This window comes from Chlorocebus sabaeus, chromosome 26 (genome assembly GCF_047675955.1).
Source record: "Chlorocebus sabaeus isolate Y175 chromosome 26, mChlSab1.0.hap1, whole genome shotgun sequence".
Taxonomy (NCBI): domain Eukaryota; kingdom Metazoa; phylum Chordata; class Mammalia; order Primates; family Cercopithecidae; genus Chlorocebus; species Chlorocebus sabaeus.
Window position 1 is genome coordinate 8842853 of NC_132929.1, and position 20700 is coordinate 8863552.

Here is a 20700-nt window from a genome sequence, read left to right on the forward strand (position 1 = left end):
GTCAGACATGAGCAGGGCAGGAGAGGGTCCCCTCCCACCACCAGGATGCCAGGCAACCATCAGGTGATAGTCAGATGGTTGCGACAGTGCCTCTCGAATAATTACTGGTCACAGCTGGTGCTAGAGAATGGCAGTCTCCCAATAGATATATTAAACACCTGCAACTGGTGATCAGCAGCTTCCTGATAAGATCTCAGGAGTTGGGTGAGTGGGCTCAAGCATGGGCATGAAGAGGCAAAATGGCAGAGTTTCACTGGTTTATGACCGTCCTCTAGAAACACTTGACTGGTAAAGGAAAAATGCCTCAAGTGAGCACGTGTACAACTCCAGTAAACACACTGTACATGCAGCCCCTGCCGAGTGCTGGCAGGCCACTGCACATGCTGACAGCCCACTCCAAGGGAGGAATCCGGGGAGAAGGACGCAGGCCCTGGAAGCATGCCAACGTATAAAACCCCAAGTCAAAGGTCAAACACTGCACTTGATCAAACACTGCACTTGGCCTTGTTCTAAGTGTACTTTACTTCCTTTGGTTCCTGATCTAAAGTTTTTTTAATAGATGTTCACTCTAAAACTTGCCTTGGTTCTCACTCTGCCTTATGTCCCTTGGTCAAATTCTTTCTTCTGAGGAGGAAAGAACTGAGGCTGCTGCTAACACTATCACTAATTAGCAAGTGTGATAACCTTTCTGGACATCCATTTCTCTTCAATAAGGAGAGAGCTAAATGTCATGTTCTTCAAGGTTCCTTCCAGTTCAAAGAATACATGAACACTATATATAACTAGGCTGGTGGCTTGCCTTGAGATTCTACTTTCCCAACTGCAATGTCTGAAAATACTTGATTTAAAGTATTTTATTAAAATTATCGTCAGCATGTAGCCACTAAAAATGGTTACTATGAAGACTATGGGAAAAAAACACAGAAAACATTCATAGGATAAAAACGTACTTGATAAAAATGCTGGGCTCAACATGGATACAACCATGCAAATACACATGCATAGAATCGAAGACTTAAACACACAAAAAGGAAAATAATTATTTCACCTGTCTGATGTGTTTTTCTGATACCAACCAGTTCTCCAGTATCAACACCAACTCTGTGATGTCAACTGGGTGTCCTACAATTCAATTCAATTCTGACACTACAGTTAGCATCAGACTCCACAGGTTTACAGGCTCAGGAGGCAGCCAAATGCCAAGGCAGATAGGGGCAGGTCCCTGGTGAAACTGCACCTCCAAGCTAAACACAGTTTAAAGCCTGAAAGCCAAGCTATAAGTTAAATACTTGGACCAGACTGAGAACTTATCTTCCCATTTGGTGCGCTTTCCTCTGATTGATCCCTACTCTTCACTCATTTTATATATACCTACCCTTTTCTAATTGGTTTTCTGCAATGTCATGCCCACCTTTGAGGGGCGTCTTCACTGTAAACTTTTTTGCATACTCACAAACCAATCAATCAGCATGCACTACCCACTCTGAGTCCATAAAATGCCCCAGACCCAACCACAGGGAGAGAAACCACCTGACTGTGGGAGTGTGGGATCACCCCCACTCCCCATAGTCCCTTCTCTGCTGAAAGCTGTTCCATTGATCAATAAAATCCTCCGCTCTCATCACCCTTCAATCATCAGTGTGACCTCATTCTTCTTGGGCACCGGACAAGAGCTTGGGACCCACTGAGCGTGGGTACTCTGAAAGCCTTTGCCCTCACTGGTGGAGAGCAGCCACACTGCTGACTGGGCTGCTAATGTACCACCATCCATTGGGCTGCAGACAGCAGAACTCAAAAAGCTAATTAGCACACTAACATTCCCTCTGGGGCTTCGGGGTCACAGGCACTCCTACCTTGAGGTAACATGCCTGGTCTGGCAACAGACCCTGCACGGAAGTTGCTCCTATGTTGGCGCTTGGGGCTGCTAGTCAAACACCGTACTCGCTCACTCATGTGCTCACTCAAACAAGGGGCTGAGTGCAGCAGGCCAAGTGAGCAACAAGGCTGTTTATGTCAACTGTGTGCAGGTGGACTGAGTCTGAAAAAGGAGTCAGCAAAGGATGGTGGGATTATCATTAGTTCTTATAGGTTTTGGGATAGGTGGTGGAGTTAGGAGCAATGTTCTGGGGGCAGGGGGTGGATCTCACAAAGTAGATTCTGAAGGGTGGGGAGAATTATAAAGAACCTTCTTAAGGGTGGGGGAGATTACAAAGTACATTGATCAGTTAGGGTGGGGCAGAAACAAATCACAGTGGTGGAATGTCATCAGTTAAGGCTATTTTCTGTGGATCTTCAGTTGCTTCAGGCCATCTGGATGTATACGTGCGGGTCACTGGGGATATGATGGCTTAGCTTGGGCTCAGAGGCCTGACACATACTATTTCATACTGAGAAGCAAGAGCAATCTATTTCTCAAACCCAATTACCCTTTCCCTCCTCTTCTACATGAAAAGGTCACAGTAGACAGAGAGAAAGAAAACTAAACACTTTACAAACATCAAAAGGGAGTTGAAGAAATGAGGGATTCTGCCATGAGGCAGACATAAAGCCAATCGCAGCTTCCAGAAAATGTAGGCTGAAATTCCTTCCAATAGTTTTTGGTGAAAGCTTTTATGTCTCCCTTATTTAAAACTCTATATTGCTTGATTATTCATAGAACGGTTCTAGCTACTTGTATCTTATATGGAAATACAAAGAGCTGAGAGTAACCAAGCAACAAGGACACACTCTAGCAGGGTATCATAACTGATTACAGAGCTATAGTTGTAAACCAGAAATAAAATTTGAAGCCCTCCATCCCCTGCAACTATCTGAATGGACTCTCTCCTCAGCCACGGCATTCAAAAAATTTAACCTGAATAACTGGTTCAGACCATGACAGGAAGTGGGGATTGCACATGTCTCATTATTCCCCTGCAGCATTAATGTCAACACAGACCTTAAGTCTGATAAACATCTATAATCTATTCTCTCTGAAGCCTGCTATCTGGAGGCTTCAACTGCATGATAAAACCTTGGTCTCCACAATCCCTTATCTTAATCCAGACACTCCTCTCTCTCATGATAACTCTTTCAACCAATTGCCAATCAAAATATGTTTGAATCTACCTATGACCTGGAAGTCCCCTCACCCCTTCGAGTTGTCCAACCCTTCTAGATTGAACCAGTGAAAACCTCACATCTGTTGATTAATGTATTATGTCTCCCTCAAATGTATAAAAGCAAGCTGTATTCTGATCACCTTGGGTACATGCTGTCAGGTTCTGTGTTCACACAGTCATTAAGATAGCGTGAAACTGGTACAAGACTAGACAAAGCTACAGAACAGTGGAACAGAATACAGCCCAGAAGGTGAAGGTAGGCTTTTCAATAAACAATTCTGGGTAATTTTGATCTAAAAACAAATTTGACTGTACTTCAACTCACAGACAAAAAAACAAAAAATCAATACCCAGTATATTGTAGCTCTAAAATGACAAAGGAAGAACACTAATAATTTTTAAAGATAATTAAAATATATATATTTTCATGATTGGGTTAGAAAAATAACTTTAAGAAGGCTTAAAATGCCCTAACCAATAAAACCAGATTCATTAGAGTAAAACTGAGAATTTACACTAATCAAAAACCACTATTGAGAGAGAGAAAAAATACTTGCAACACACTTAAGCAAAGGGTTCAAATTCAGCATATAAAAATAACTTCTCTACAAATCAATACGAGAAAGAGAGAAGAAAATGAAAAATTCATTAAAATTGAACAAGTGACTCAGACAGGAACCCCACAAGAGGATATGCAATGGCCATGAAAAAGTGCTCGGCCTGGCTGGTGATCAACGAAATATCAATTAAAACCAGAATGAGCTCAAATAAGAAAAACCAAACATACCAAATGATAAGAATGTGAAGCAACCAGCACCATCCTATGCTGCTGGTGGATGTATAAACGGATGAAAATCCCTTTGAAAAAGTGTTTTGCATCATCTGCTGACACAGACTCCAGATATGCCCTATTACCAGCAATTCTATTTCCAGGTATACACTCAGAAGAAATGTCTTCCTGCATTTACCAAAAGGCATGTCCAAGGATGTTCAGAGCAATGTTTGTCATTAAAAGAAAAATCTTAGGGAAATTCAATTTAACAGAGTTTAACTGAGCAAAGGAGAATGGGAGAATCAGGGAGCCTCCTGGGCCAGAGCAGGCTGAGAGACCCCAGTGCAGCCCGGGCCAGAGCAGGCTGAGAGACCCCAGTGCAGCCTCCTGGGCCAGAGCAGGCTGAGAGACCCCAGTGCAGCCTCCTGGGCCAGAGCAGGCTGAGAGACCCCAGTGCAGCCTCCTGGGCCAGAGCAGGCTGAGAGACCCCAGTGCAGCCTCCTGGGCCAGAGCAGGCTGAGAGACCCTAGTGCAGCCTCCTGGGCCAGAGCAGGCTGAGAGACCCCAGTGCAGCCTCCTGGGCCAGAGCAGGCTGAGAGACCCCAGTGCAGCCTCCTGGGCCAGAGCAGGCTGAGAGACCCCAGTGCAGCCTGGACCAGAGCAGGCTGAGAGACCCCAGTGCAGCCTGGACCAGAGCAGGCTGAGAGACCCCAGGGCAGCCTGGACCAGAGCAGGCTGAGAGACCCCAGGGCAGCCTGGACCAGAGCAGGCTGAGAGACCCCAGGGCAGCCTGGACCAGAGCAGGCTGAGAGACCCCAGGGCAGCCTGGACCAGAGCAGGCTGAGAGACCCCAGGGCAGCCTGGACCAGAGCAGGCTGAGAGACCCCAGTGCAGCCTGGACCAGAGCAGGCTGAGAGACCCCAGTGCAGCCTGGACCAGAGCAGGCTGAGAGACCCCAGGGCAGCCTGGACCAGAGCAGGCTGAGAGACCCCAGTGCAGCCTGGACCAGAGCAGGCTGAGAGACCCCAGTGCAGCCTCCTGGGCCAGAGCAGGCTGAGAGACCCCAGTGCAGCCTCCTGGGCCAGAGCAGGCTGAGAGACCCCAGTGCAGCCTCCTGGGCCAGAGCAGGCTGAGAGACCCCAGTGCAGCCTCCTGGGCCAGAGCAGGCTGAGAGACCCCAGTGCAGCCTCCTGGGCCAGAGCAGGCTGAGAGACCCCAGTGCAGCCTCCTGGGCCAGAGCAGGCTGAGAGACCCCAGTGCAGCCTGGACCAGAGCAGGCTGAGAGACCCCAGTGCAGCCTGGACCAGAGCAGGCTGAGAGACCCCAGGGCAGCCTGGACCAGAGCAGGCTGAGAGACCCCAGTGCAGCCTGGACCAGAGCAGGCTGAGAGACCCCAGTGCAGCCTGGACCAGAGCAGGCTGAGAGACCCCAGGGCAGCCTGGACCAGAGCAGGCTGAGAGACCCCAGTGCAGCCTCCTGGACCAGAGCAGGCTGAGAGACCCCAGGGCAGCCTCCTGGACCAGAGCAGGCTGAGAGACCCCAGGGCAGCCTGGACCAGAGCAGGCTGAGAGACCCCAGTGCAGCCTGGACCAGAGCAGGCTGAGAGACCCCAGTGCAGCCTCCTGGACCAGAGCAGGCTGAGAGACCCCAGGGCAGCCTGGACCAGAGCAGGCTGAGAGACCCCAGGGCAGCCTGGACCAGAGCAGGCTGAGAGACCCCAGTGCAGCCTCCTGGACCAGAGCAGGCTGAGAGACCCCAGTGCAGCCTCCTGGACCAGAGCAGGCTGAGAGACCCCAGTGCAGCCTCCTGGACCAGAGCAGGCTGAGAGACCCCAGTGCAGCCTCCTGGACCAGAGCAGGCTGAGAGACCCCAGTGCAGCCTCCTGGACCAGAGCAGGCTGAGAGACCCCAGGGCAGCCATGTGGCAGAAGAAGATTTATAGTCAGAAAAAGGAAAGTGACATACAGAAAACCAAAGTGAGGTACAGAAACAGCCAGATTGGTTACAGCTCAGCGCTTACCTTATTTTAACACAGTTTGAACAGCTGGCCCCCTTTGATTGCAAGCCAAAACTCAGTGATTGCCACAAGAATAGGCACCGTTTTCTACACCTCCATTTGGTTTATAGTTCACTACGTACATAGAAGCCTTTAGGTTGAACTTAAAATACATAAGGAGGCAGCTTTAGGCTTAACTTGATTTAGCATTATAACAGCCACAAACTTTGAACAACATCAGTGTCCACCAGCATTAGAATTGGATAAATACACTGTGATACATTCATACAATGGAATACTATAGGGGAATGAAAATAAATGAACTATAGGTACATGCAGCAACATATATGATTCTCACAAGCATAATGTTAACAGAAAGAAGTCAGACACAAAATGAGTCCATTTATATTAAGTTCAAAAGCAGATGAAAGTAGGCCAGGCACAGTGGCTCACACCTGTAATCCCAGCACTTTGGGAGGTTGAGGCAGGCGGATCACTGGAGGTCAGGAATTCAAGACCAGCCTGGCCAACATGGCGAAACCCCATCTCTAATAGAAATACAAATAAATTAGCCAGACATGGTGGTGCACACCTGTAATCTCAGCTACTCGGGAGGCTGAGGCAGAAGAATTGCTTGAACCCAGAGGCAGAGGTTGCAGTGAGCTGAGTTGGCACCACTGTACTCCAGCCTGGACAACAGAGCAAGACTCCATCTTAAGAAAAGCAGATAAAACTAACCTATAGTGTTAGAAGTTAGGATAGTGGTTTTCTTTGAGGGAAAGGGAAACTGTAGCGATTGGAAGGGGGCAAGAAGGAATCTTCTGTTGTGCTAAAGATGTACTATTTATTGATCTACATCGTGGTTACCTCGGAGTGTTCACTTTGCTATAACTCAGAGCTATACACTCTTGTGTAATTTTCTCTATTTTTGTTATTTTTCTATAAAAACTGGTTTAAAAAAAAGTAGTGCTGCAGTTGGACTTCATAGATATTGTCTTATCTTTACAATAATGGTTTAAAACTATCATTACCCTCATTTGTAGAGACAAGGATGAAAATCCAAAGAAGTAAATTATCCTGCCCATGTCACAGCTGGCACATGACAGAGCCAAAGCTTCAAACTCAAGTTGAGTTGATGCTCAAACCCATGAACCCTGCAGTAAAAGCAACGCCAAACTTTTGTCTTCAGGACTTCCCCGGTCCTACTCTCCCTTCCCTCTGAAATCGTTTTCTACATTCTCATCTCACGTTCTCACCCCCCCATCAAGTGCTTCCCTTTATCTTGGGGGGAAAAGTGCTTCAGAGTTTACCTATTGCAACTTTGGGTTTAGTTATTTCTCAGAAATAAGCTGTTCTTTCTACAGAAGAAGAAAAAAATGTTATTTACAATTTCCCATCTGGTTTCTATGGAGAGGGTGTTCTACTTGCTGAGCTAGTTGATGGCTATAAGCACACGAAAAGTGGACTGAGCGGAAGGAACTAAACTGCAAGTGAAAAGGTATGATGGAGCTGCTGGTTCGGGGAAGGCGCGGCGGGGCTGGTGGGGGGAAGGTGCGGTGGGGCTGGTGGTGGAGGAGGCTGTAGCCAAGATGGTGGAGAGGCCGCTTGGTGGATGATCCAGAGAAAGAACACTTGGTGGCTGACAATAGACAGAGATTTGCAGAAGAGAAGAAAAACGAGGCCACCTGGAGGGAAATGATGAGAAAGACAATGACTACTGAAAGATGTGTGTAAAATTGTGGTATAGAATATGGCATATCAACCTCATTCTAATCTTCCTAAAAGAGGCCTCAAAGTAGACTGAATGCCCTGGTTTTATTTTCTCTAAAACCCAGTCAAACCACTGAAATAACAACTCTTAAAATGAAAAAGTTTGTTCATGTACCTCCCAAAACCATTTACATATACACCATGCACTTTACCACACAAACTGTGGCTCAATGAATGGTAGCTGAAGAAACCTCACCTGAACTTTCCAAGAATCCACGGACTAGAAGCATTTTTATTTGCTTGAAATTGCTTATGTCTCATAGCATAAAAAACACCAATCACTCCCTTCTTTGATTCCTATTTGAGGAATCAAAAGAACAGCATGAAACAACCAAGTGAGTTTTTGCAGATGACTCCAGTGAGCCAGGACAGCCTCATATGCTCTACGTTACTGTTCAGGTCCACTCACTTCAGATCCCATAATTTGTAATAACCTGCATAACTTTTTATTGACAAATCATAGTTGTATACCTTTACGGGGTATATGATGTGGTGTTTCGATACAGGCACACAATGTGGTATGATTAAATTAAGCTAATTAACATATGTATCACCTTTTTTGCCTCTAGTTTGTTATGGTGAGACATTTGAAATTTATTCTTAGTTATTTTGAAATATAGAATACATTATTTTGTACTATAATCACACTGGTGCTCAAAAGATCACAAAATCTGTTTCTCCTGTTTATCTAAAATGTTGTGTCCTTTGATCAAAGACTCTCCATTCCCTCCGTCCCACATCCCCAGCCTCTGATAACCATCATTTTATTCTCTACTTCTATGAGTTCAACTTTATTAGAGTCCACATATAAGTGAGATCATGCAACATTTGTCTTTCTTGTGCCTGGCTTATTTCACATAGCATAAGGTCCTCCTGGCATATCCACATTGGCACAACGACAATTTTCCCCCGGCCTTCTAAGGCTGATTGGTATTCTATTGTGTATATATATCATAGTTTATCCATTTACCCATTGATGAATACTTACACTGATTTAATGTCTTGGCTATTATGAATAGTTCTGCAATGAACATGGGAGTGTAGTTATCCCTTTTACATATTGGTTTCAGTTCCTTTGGATATATGCCCAGAAGTGTGATTACTGGGTAATTTAGTAGTTCTATTTTTAGTTTTTCCAGGAACTTCCATACCATTTTCCATAATGGCCATACTAATTTATGTTCCCACAAAAAATGCTTCTGATTCCATCTAATTTCCTTGTTGGATCTTTAGATACTGGTATACTGGCAAAAAGATTTTTAAAAAAGTTTAATCCATCACTCTTCAATTTGAGACTATCTTTATCTTCAAATTATAATTCCAACTCATAATTATTACATATAATTTATCAATACAGAGTATTAATAAGTTATGTGTATCTTTCAGCAATTCGTAATCTCACTACTGTCATCTGTAAAATGAATGAGTTGAACTAAATGACCTAAGTTGTTTGCAGCTCTCAATTTTTTATATTCTAAAAACTGAGACTCTGTATTTTAATCTCTTGCTTCCACTCTCCTGAGCCAAAGATCTTTACTAATATTTCCTTGAACACAATATGTGATTCTTGAGTCTCCAGTCCCCACTTTCCATTCCTCTCCTAAAAGTCAAGCTTTAGTTCCTATTTATGTTGGGAGAGTCAGTCTCCTCTCTACAGCTCCCAGCTATGTACGTATACTAAGAGGAAGCTTAGCACAATATACTTCACCTCTAGTTTCCCAGTGAACCTTTTTCTGCAACCCAAAACTGCAAGACATTTCTGGTCTTTAGTCTGTACAGCTTCCAACTTCTAGGCTATCATAATCCAATCACTCCATGTAAGTGATGATAGCATGCTACAGGGGTCTATGAAAGATAGTACAAGGAACAAACCCATTCCCTAGACGTTAAAAGAGAAAGTCAGGATAATTTGTCTGGACACATAACTTTAAAGGAAAATCCACTGCCGACTAATGCAGCCCGCTAGCTATGAATGCAGAAATTAAAACGCAAATTATAGTAGGCCAATAAAGTAGTATGAGGTATTTACAGCTCTCTTTGACTGGTAAAGCAAGGATATCTGACTTACCGGGAAGGGTGGCAAGCAGCTCTCATTTTATAATGAAGGAAATTCAAACGAGAAACAAACCAGAAAACAGGTGGCTCTTTATTAAATTGAGGGATGGGTTATTTCTCTATTTAATCTAAAATACTCTAAATAGGGATGTTTTTGAATTGCTCCTAGGTTCTGAGGAAAGATGTATCTCCTGGAGATACCACATGTCTGGACAATTAGCTTACTTTCAATAACTACAATGTATTGTGCTAAATTCTCTTCTCTACAAAAGCTATGGTCCTCACACTCAGCAGGGCAGTACATCTGCCATTCCCCAGCCCCCGGCCAGCTCTGAGATGTTGCAGGTAGAGAGAAAAGCTTTTCCAGATGCACACTGACAGAGAAACCACATATGCACAATTCAATTCAGAAAGCATGAGTGTTTTTCTTCAAACTTGTTTCTTTCTCATTCTGTGAGCAATTCAGTCACTGACAGTTCCCTAAATGGTATCATTTTAATTCCAAAAGCATTAACCTCACTTCCCCTGAGGATTTTGAGATGTACATCATGACAATGTATTTTTTAAATTTCTTAATAGTGAGAAACTTCAGGCAGTCCTTCATAATACAAAATAGGAGATGGAGGCGAAAAGAAGCCCAGCTTTGGGTTGAGTGTTTGGAACAGGTTCTTCCTCTGAACCTCGAGCTGTCCACAGATAGCTGTGGGGTGGGGTGGAGGGTCTAAAATATATGCTAAATTCGGTGTCATGTTTTCTTCTGTGGCTTTCTATCACTGCTAGATTTTAAAGCAGTCTAAAAATATGAAGAAGAACTAACCCCGGTAAAACTGAGGGCAAGTACCACAGGTCAGTCCAAATGTGTCCTTCACCCAGTCAAGCCCTGGCCCTGGGGAGAAAATCACCTGCAATAAAGCTAGCATGCTCGAGTCACTAGAGGCTTATGAGCACATTAGACTTCTAAAGAAAACAAATCACAAGAAGCAAATCCATACCATGTATTTGTCTTTGAAAAAATATGCCAGGGAAGATATTTAGAAAAAAATACAAGATATATACGTATACATAAATATATATTTACATGTAAATAGATACTATATATTTAATTTACTGAATGTCAAGAAACTTTGAGTAGTTTTATAAGACACGCTCTTGGTGAAGATACTAAGAATTCTCATTCCTACCTCACACTGATTTATAAATACAATTCGAATAAAAATTTTGTTTTTCTAGAAGAATGAACATATGAGGAAACCCAAAAACATTTTTTTAAAGTATGCAAAAGAAATGGAACCGTCAGATTCTGAGATGTATTGTAATGCTACAATAAGATAGGGCATAATACACAAACATATCAAAGACAACAGAAAGCCCCCAACAGTCCTCAACAAATTTGGAGGAAATAAAAGTCTGTTATAGAATTAATTAGCAATTTAGAAAAAAAGTTGTCTTCGATCTCTAGCTCAGACTGTATACCAAATTAAATTTTTCATATGAAATGGAGTGATGGAAGGAGAGAAAAAAAGAAGAAGGAAATCTTTCAAGAAATATGAAAACATTGGTAAACTTAGATTAGAAAGTCTTTTAAGCTAAAAGAAGAATCAGAAATTATATAATGAAAGGATAGATTTGATTATGTAAATATTTAAAACTTCCACACATCAAAAAATACAGTAAAATTAAAAACAAGTGATAAAAAGTAAAATAACAGTTTCAAAATGGTAATTCTTAGGGATAGATATTTAGTAAGAAAAAGCAACTATGGCAACACGGTAATATACATCAGAAACCTTAGAAAGGCGTATACTCTTATGTACAGCAATTCTACCTGTCAGTATTTATCCTAAGATAAAATACTTCTACACAAAGACTTACAGTACTGTTATTTATAACACATCATGTATAACTGAAATTTTTATAATTAGTAAAAATCATTTGAAGAGTTTAAATTAAAAAGTAGTCTATAATGATTCAAATTTTTATTTTTCAGTATTAAATTCACATAGGCCTATCATGTTTCAAAATATTGACAAGTTTCTCTGAAACAGAATCATAGAAAGTTTCTTTTGCTTCACGACTTTTCTGTGTATCTTCAAGTTTTATTTTATCTTGTAATGTAGGGGAACATTTAAAACCCTATGAGAGATTTTCTGAGATCAGTAAACAAACCCTTCATATTAAGATGAAGCAGGAATCTACAGAGCAAGCCTCTGAATAATAGCCGTCATATTTTCTATGAACTGATTATACGAGAAAATATAACCCTCCCACAGGATGATAAAAACGGAAGTTCGTCTTTGTGCCCTTGTACTGAAATCCCGTGTCGTGCGGTATGACAACACCAGCACGTGTTTGCAGATTCTTCTCCAGGAGGGCTTGAGAAGCCTGTCCGCCCAGGGCTGCCGGGCACTCACGGTGGCAGTGTAACTGTGCAGGAGATCTCCTGCGTCTGCCCAGGGGCTGCCGGGCACTCACGGTGGCAGTGTAACTGTGCAGGAGATCTCCTGCGTGCGCCCAGGGCCGCCGGGCACTCACGGTGGCAGTGTAACTGTGCAGGAGATCTCCTGCGTGCGACCAGGGCCGGCGGGCACTCACGGTGGCAGTGTAACTGTGCAGGAGATCTCCTGCGTGCGCCCAGGGCCGCCGGGCACTCACGGTGGCAGTGTAACTGTGCAGGAGATCTCCTGCGTGCGACCAGGGCCGGCGGGCACTCACGGTGGCAGTGTAACTGTGCAGGAGATCTCCTGCGTGCGCCCAAGGCCGCCGGGCACTCACGGTGGCAGTGTAACTGTGCAGGAGATCTCCTGTGTACCTCTCCAGGTCTGCGCCCTTTCTGGGCCCCACTGACAGGCCTGAAATGATAGGCTCAAGTGCTACCGGTCTGCTGACTTCTCTCTGGGTTTGGCCAATGGGAATGACGGTGGGGGACCAGAGAGTGGGATGAGAAGAGATCAGGCTGTCTGCCCTCAGCATCCAGCCTCGCATGTCACTACGGACCGGCGGCACCTCCCGGCTGAGGGCTGCAGGTCCTGCCCAGCAGTTGTCTCCACACCCCTCAGCCTCCCTCTTAAGTTCTAGCTTCCGATAGCCACTCCTACTCTTGCCCCTTCAGGCCTGGGTGTGGTAAAAGCTTGTTCTTGGTACTAGCCCCAGAGTAGCGCTCTCTTACTGCTTTTCCTAAACCCCGTGTGTACCTTTGTGACAGGTCTCTAATAAACTCTCCTCAAATCACTCCATTTGAGTGCCAGCTGATTCCTGATCGTAGGACCCTCATTCATACAGTCATATACGTAATTACGCTAGAGAAAACAAAGTTAAGTGCATTTGGACTAAACAAAGCAAAAGGAAAAAAGTGACCTAACGTTGTTTAGGAAATTTTCCATTCAAGTTTGGGTTAAACAGAAGTTCAGCCCTATGCTACTTCTGTGCTTCAATTACCTAGAACATCCTTATGCTTTCTTTACTGCTGTGTCTGAATTGCTCTGCTTAGAGGAAACAATCATTTTCCACCCTTGTGCTATTCACTTTTATACAATTCTGATTTTTGGAGAATCAAAAGTGGGCAAGACGACTTAAATCACTATCCGTATTTTCATCAAGGATATGAGTTTTCATCCTGGAAGTCAAACACCACAGAAAGAAAATGCTGTGAAGTAGCCAATGCCCTGCAGAGTCATAAGCAGCAACTGTGTAAATGAAAGCTAGAAATGATCTCAAGATTCCACTGCCAGTGTGTTCTCAATCACTGGAGTAATCTGATATTATAGAAAAACCTACCGAACCACCCAACTTTGATCTGTTCATATCTATCAATGAACAGGAACGGAAAAAAGCGTTTTTCTATAACCGGATAGATAGATAGACCTTAATACACACACACACCCCTAATAAAAACAACAACTATAAGCCATGTATAGGTAATCTCTAAATATCAGGAAGAAGGCAAAGAGGTTTCAGGGATATATACACACACATGCAATTCTTAATATCTTATATACCCATCCTCTAATGCTTTGGTGTCATTTTACAGTGCATGTGAAACTTTCACTTAAATAGTAACCATATCTAGATTCCCATTTCATTTAAATAAATTCAAGTAAAGTTCCTTGGCAGGTTTCCAGAGAGTTAGGTTGCTTTAAAGTTGGCCATGCATTAAATAAAGCTTTGTCTCACAAAAGTGAACGAGTAACTGATATGGTATCTGTACATTCACTCTGCACAAGGTTCCTTTATCTCCAAAGCATTACTCAAAGACAAACAACAAATCAGATTACAGCTCTAGAGAACCATACTCTGCCTCTTCTAGCAACACTGCCAGCTCACAAAATCGTATGAGGACCAACTACCGGCTTCCTGAGGGATTTGCAATCTGCCTTCTCCATCAGGTCCCCCAAGGTTCTCCTGCTTCACACACATGCCCCCTTTCATTCATTCCACTGCATTCATCTTTCAGCTTTCAGAGGCTCGTTAACAATAAGCGTGCAAAGGTTCACTTTAACAGCAAAACCAAAAAGAGAGCCTTCAGCATTACATTTTATAATGAAACAAAACCCCAGATTCTGAGAGTCAACTAAGCTAGAACTAAAAGCCATTGCAGGAAGAGATTCATTCCTGGGTCCCTAGCTTCTTTTCACATTACCTGCTTCAGTGTACTTCAGTCCCACTTTTTCTTCTGTGTCTTTTGTCTTTGGGGGTGGCCAGACAGCTTGAAGTCTGCCAGGAGTCCTGTCATCCTGCTCAGTCGGGCTGTGGTCAGGCTGTGGAAAGAGCAGGCAAATAAGAAGTGAAATGTAGTCAGAGCCAATTAATTCCTGAAAAATGACATGCTAACCCTAATTCTGAAGTTAATTTGAATGGCCAGTTGCACATTGCTCTCATTCACTGTAACTGAGATATCTTTCCATAGTGTGACCCTTTTCCAGAAGTATAACATGATCAGTTGAGGTGAAAATTTAAAACGACGAAAAAAACCTCGAGGCTAAGGATGTATCACACAACCCTTAAAAGATGATTTTTATTAATTTCAAAAAGCACAAATATACTTTGACCTGAAGATACAGACATAAATGTACTACACTGAAGTACATTTATAGGAATGTTTACAAATGTATCCCAGACTCCAGGATTATTTAACATAAAGAGTAACTTCATGAACATCAGTGGTAGACCAAGACACACTTTTTCAAACATTCCACACTGCTAAATTTCCTTTTATTGCTATAAACGAATGAATGAGATTACCTTCATATTCCAGTCATTTTTATATGGCTTGATTTTTACAACTAGGAGAATGTTACATTGTGCTCGGTTTTTTAACTGCAATCTGAGACATTTTGCCACAGACTTTCATTTTTAACATTCTAACTGAATATTTTAAATATATAAGAGGAATGATAATCATACACTGAACTGATATTAAGCAAGAAATTCTATTTATTGTTCTTATGATCGTTTAAGATCTACTGGACAGGTACTCGCTCATCTTTAGAAATTACCTGAGTTAGTTTTCTTTGAGTAATAACAGCTTCCATTAATTAGATGCTTCTCATGCACTGCCTTTGTTTAATTCTCGTAACAACCATATACCCATTTTATTTTCCTCATTTTGCACATGAGGAGATTGAGGCTTGGAGATTATTAAGGTTACCCAGTCAGTAAATGGCAGAAGTAGAATAAAAACCCAGGTCTCATTCTAAATCCAGTGCTCAATCTGGAAGCCTTCCATTCGATGTGAAACACTCTAATCACACCACGAACACCTATTCTGCCAAATGGCAGACTTTCAAAGGAATGATACAGTTTCTGCGGAGGTATAATTAAGTAGTGAGGAAACCCTGTAAACTTGGGCTATACTTCCATCTTGCATCACTTCCTCATGCTACTTAGTTTTATCAGTGCATTTACCATCAACATTTAAACTCACGGTGACAGTTACCCTTTTCCTACCTGCACATCTTTATGTATATCCCTCTTGTAATATTACAGATAAAAATCAGGAAGCATGAAAAGCACTTCCGGCTAAGTCCGTACTCCTTACGGGACAACATAATTTGGCTATAATCCTTTTCCACCTAAAAGAATCACTAACAGGCAACTAGGATTCACTTTGGGAGGAAACCTGGAAAGAAATACAGCTGCACCATATTTTGTATTAAAATGCAAAACCCAATTCTACATACACTTTTGGAATCAGAAGGGCCATCCGCTGGCTTTGACTTGGAACGTTCAAACACAGCTCTTAGCGACTCCTTCTCATGTCTCATCTTGCGCTTGAGCGCTTCCAGCTCAGAGGTGTCGGCTGTGGTCCCCTTTCTGGGGGGCCGGATGAATAAGGCTTTAAAAGCCTCCAGGGCCGTCTCTGGTGGCTTTGGCTTGATCTCACCACCCTGGGTTGGGGCTACTCCAGGGCTGCTCTGGCTCTCTTGATCCGCGTTGCAGCCCATCTCTTCTCTCCTGGGCGACTCAGGGTCTGCTCCCTTCGGTTCAGTTTTGGGTATGTCAATGTTGAGCAGCAGAGAGAGCTGCTCTAGGAGAGTGGGAGTGGCCTTCGGCTCAGCTGCTTTCTCCTCACTCTTCACTGTCTGTGGCTCTGCCTGCACTAAGGACTTCTGCACAGGCTGGGTCAATTTGAGCAAAGCTAAGTCCCCATCCTTCGGTTTAATTTCAGTGATGGTCTCTCCCCCCTCAGCAGTAGCCCCCTTCTTCAGCACACGAAGCCCGCTGAAAAAAGCTGGAAGTTGGAATGACTTCTCTCCAGAGGTTTCTTTTTTAGAAGAGGCACTCTCAGTGACACCAACACTCGAATTCTGGCTTGTTACTGCAGGTAGGACTCGGGACCCTTCTTCTCCCACCTGGCCCTGGCTGGGGCGATACTCTGTCTGAAGACCACCATTGCCAGCTTCCAGTCTGCTGCTTATCTCAGGTGGAATCCTCTGAGGCTCTTCTGCACAGAGCTCTGCACCATTCATCCCCCCAGTGATAGTATCTTCCCTGAAACCTCCTGGGTTTTCCTGGGACTCCTGAGATGGCTCAGATAAAACAACACCAGGGGACTTTGGGCCATGGGTGCTGCTTCCCTCCTCTGGCTCCTGGCCACCATCATCGGAGTCGGAATCACTGGTGGTGTGCACGAGGGTCCCACGAACACAAAGGACATCGTCCTTTGTCCCTTTCCAAGTAGAGAGGGGAAGCAGCTCTTGAGCAAGGAGAGATGTCCCTGCTTCTTTTCTCTGACTTCCCTCTGATTCTGTCTCCACCCTTGCAGTTTTCTCATCATTTCCGAGGTCAGGTGAAACCTGAGACTCTGCTTCCCGTGGATCCAAGCCATTGCTGGGATCATCCTGCTGAGATGTGGGATCCACGTCTAAACTGTGGAATGCTTTCAGCACAGCATCTTCCTCTTCTGGATTCACAGATTCCAGCTTACTCGTAAACCCAAACAGGGATTTCATAGAGAACTTACTCAGGATCGACTGAGCCACTTCAAGTCCAGCTTCAGGTTTTGCGGGTTCTGAGACATCACTGCCATCCAGGGAATTATCAACGTTCTCCATGTCTCAGTAATGCCCTTGGTGGAAGTTCTGACTTGTGTTACCTTCTCCCGCTCTCTCAGTTTATCCACTCCATCTGCTCTTAATTCACAGGACAGACAGCAATGGGAACCGGGAGTTAGGCTGTCAGCCGCACAGCTAACACACTTGGTCTCTTTCAAGTCACTGCGCCCTCCTTCCGGTTTGTGCGATGATGGTACGCCAGGGCAACTGGGAAAAGCCCGTGGAGTCTAAGCCCAGAAGCAGCCGAGACCGCGCACCTTACTACACACGGACCCGGGACGCTGCTCTTCTGAAACTTCCGTATTTATTCCCGGGGACAAAAGCCTTTTTGTCATAGGGAAAGTCAGCCTGCCCTGTAATCCCAGCCCAGGACTTCACGAGGAGCTCCGCCCCAGGCCGGCAGTTCTCCTGGTGGCATTCAACTTCCTCATTGGTGAGCAAGTGAAGGCTTCTGAAAGTGCTGAGCCGGCAGGCTGATTCTGAAGGAACTTAAGCCACTGCCCGGAGAAGCCTAAGGGAATCAGAAGTGAATCAGCAGAAAATGACTGAAATACTTCTGACACAGGCCTTCTTTTTCATCTGGATTATGATCAGAGAGGCCTGGGGCATCCAGGCCAAAAAACTAGCATACACCCAGATCAGCAGCCACTTACAATGCAGCAATCAAGGAAACGAATTAAAGAAAGCAATAGATCATCTCAAAAGTGCCTAGAACTCTCAAAGCAGTTAATTTACTGCCCTTTAAGCTTTTTTTTTTTTTTTTTTTTTTTAAGTGCTTTCTTCCGCTTCCCTGCAGGTTTCATCTGGAATGCAGATTTTAGCTGCTAAAGCCTGTGAGGGAAAACCCACACGACTGGTTTCAGATGACTGCTGTTTTAGCTCTGCCCTGGCTGTCTCAGTGCTCTACAAACAGGTACTAGGCAAGCACGCCCACCACACCCAGCGTCCACCAGCAACACGGTGGCAGAGTAAACAGCCCCGGCTCGGCAGGAATGATTACCCTCTACACTCCCTGTGTCAACCGCAGGCTTCTTTCTGCTCAGCAGCTGTGACTTCCCGGCTTCCTTAGAAACCCGGGCAGCAGCAGGACACCCCTTTCCCCTTTGGTGTCCCAGCCAACTAAATGAAACCCGGCATGACACAGTGTAACACACAACCTACCCTATTAGACAAAACAATGCAAAGATCCCCAAGGATCCGTATCCCGCTAAAGGGCAAAACATGTGAAAAGTCTCTATCAGTCAGATCTCTATCACAGACCCAATTTGCCCGAACAAAAACAGGACAGACAAAACAACCTCCAAACATCAGCCCAGGGTAGTTTCTACCACGCTATTCATATGCTGGGAAGCTGGCACCAAAGAATGGGGGTAAAAACTGCAGCCCTGTTTCCTAGCTGCATAGCTGCCTCTTGGGACAGCTGCCTGTCTACCTGAAGGGCTCAGCGTTTTTCAAATCCAGTCCCACTCAGCAGGCATACAATCAGTGCCTGGGATGGACAGGACACTGTTCTGGATGGAGAGGCAAATCAAACTGGCTTAACAGTAATTGCCATCTCTCTTTGAGCAAAGGTCCAAGACGACTGCGGTCAAGTGTTAAACACAAACAGTAATTCCTTCTGCAAAATGGAAATGGTAGCCGTAAGGAAAATGACAGTCTGGCTTTATCTGCAAGAAGGGGTGGCTACATGTCACATATCGATAACTTGAGCTATGCTCTTCAGTACTAAAAACAATCTAAGTATTAATACTGAGAAATTCGGATTCAAAAATACATTTCTAGCAATGTATTCAAAAGGAACACTCACACAGATAAAAACGTATCATTGCATCCCACCAACCACTAAGGGAAAGTAAAACACTTTCTAAATCTTGATTTGATCTTGTGTTTAAAACAGGTACTTCTTCTCTGTTTGCTCCTGATCATAGTGTTTTCGGGGATTATTAACTGAGGCACACTTAATCAAAAAGCCACCAGGACACTGCAGAAAAATTCAATGGTGTCTTTCAAGTCTCAGAACAAGCTTCTTGTCTAGAGGAAATACCCATTGATTAAAATCAGACATCTGCTTCTTCAAGACTGTAGAAAGAAGAAATCATCACAACAACAGATCATAAGATCAGTCTTTTTTTTTTTTTTTTTTTTTTTTTTTTGGAGACAGAGTTTTGCTCTTCCTGCCCAGGCTGGAGTGCAATGGTGCGATCTCTGCTCACCGCAACCCCCACCTCCCAGGTTCAAGCAATTCTCCTGCCTCAGCCTCCCTAGCAGCTGGGATTACAGGCATGCGCCACCACACCCGGCTAATTTTGTATTTTTAGTAAAGACAGGGTTTCTCCATGTTGGTCAGGCTGGTCTCGAACTCCCAGCCTCAGGTGACCCACCCACCTGGGCCTCTCAAAGTGCTGGGATTACAGGCGTGAGCCACTGCGTCTGGCCTAAGATCAGTCTTCTTAAGAGCAATGCAGATCATCCAATTCTAACATGGCAGGGGACAGTGGGAGATTGCACTTATTTGGTCTTTTTGTTTTTATGAACTGAAAAGACTCAGTTTTCTCAGACGTAACTAATTCTTGATTTCTGGAATAAGCTTCCAGGCCCCTCTATAGATATGGGCAAAATATAACAGATGCTGGAAGGGGCTATTGACCCTTCTGCACCACGGCATGGAGCAGAATTATAAGGTTTCAGTATCCCCTCAATACTCACAGATGCCAACACAATTCCATGGAAAGTGGGTCAAGTCTTTGGTCCCAGAAGATTATTTGATTTCCTCCCCTTGGCTCTAGGTAAGTAAGGTATTATTAGGCTCATTTTTAAAGGTAAGCAACTATAGCTAGAGAAGGTAACTTGCCAAACTTACACAGCCAGTAAGTGGGGAATAACATCATCTAATATTTAAGGGCTGACCATGTGCCAAGCACAGTTTTAGGTGCTCCACACATATTAACTCATTTAATACAGATAACAACCATATTGTGAGTTGTTATTATTATTCTCTTTTTCCTGCTAGAAAACTGAGGCACAGAAAGATTAAATGGCTTGCCAGTCCACAGGAACGGTGGATGGTGGAAGTATAATTTGAATCCACGCAGTCAGGCTCCAGCATCCACACTCTCAACCAACCACTCTTCTCAAGCCCAGAGCTCTACTTTCTTCCCTAATAGAAGACCACACACAGCTAAGTCTTGAGGTGCAAAGGTTTCAGCCCAGTTCATCGGTGGTCGTTAACTGGGATGTGAGGTATACTTTACCCTCTTAAATGACACAGAAGACGAAATTGACCAAAATAAATAAATAAATAAAACAACCTTATACTGAGGATGACCATTCTTTTCTTTCGCATAACTTGGGGGAAAATTTACAAGTTTTCTTAAAAAAAAAATAGAGGAAGAGCAAGAAAAGAAAAAATCAAGCCTATCTACCTACCACAGAAGAGACACAGAATCCTCTGGGCTCA

The 20700-nt window shown here is 44.0% G+C and overlaps 1 protein-coding gene across 4 annotated transcripts in view; it reads right to left on the reverse strand.

Moving 5' to 3' along the window:
* Positions 1-20700, reverse strand: part of FMN1 (formin 1) — a 386235-nt gene that overhangs the window by 280441 nt on the left and 85094 nt on the right. For 3 of the 4 annotated variants that reach the window (XM_073012011.1, XM_038009790.2, XM_073012012.1), the window contains exon 3: positions 14330-14447. In XM_073012011.1, the coding sequence (XP_072868112.1) occupies positions 14330-14447 (118 nt within the window). Of the gene's footprint in view, positions 1-14329; positions 14448-15869; positions 17932-20700 lie in introns of those variants that run through there. The other variant, XM_038009795.2, reaches the window with a different exon arrangement.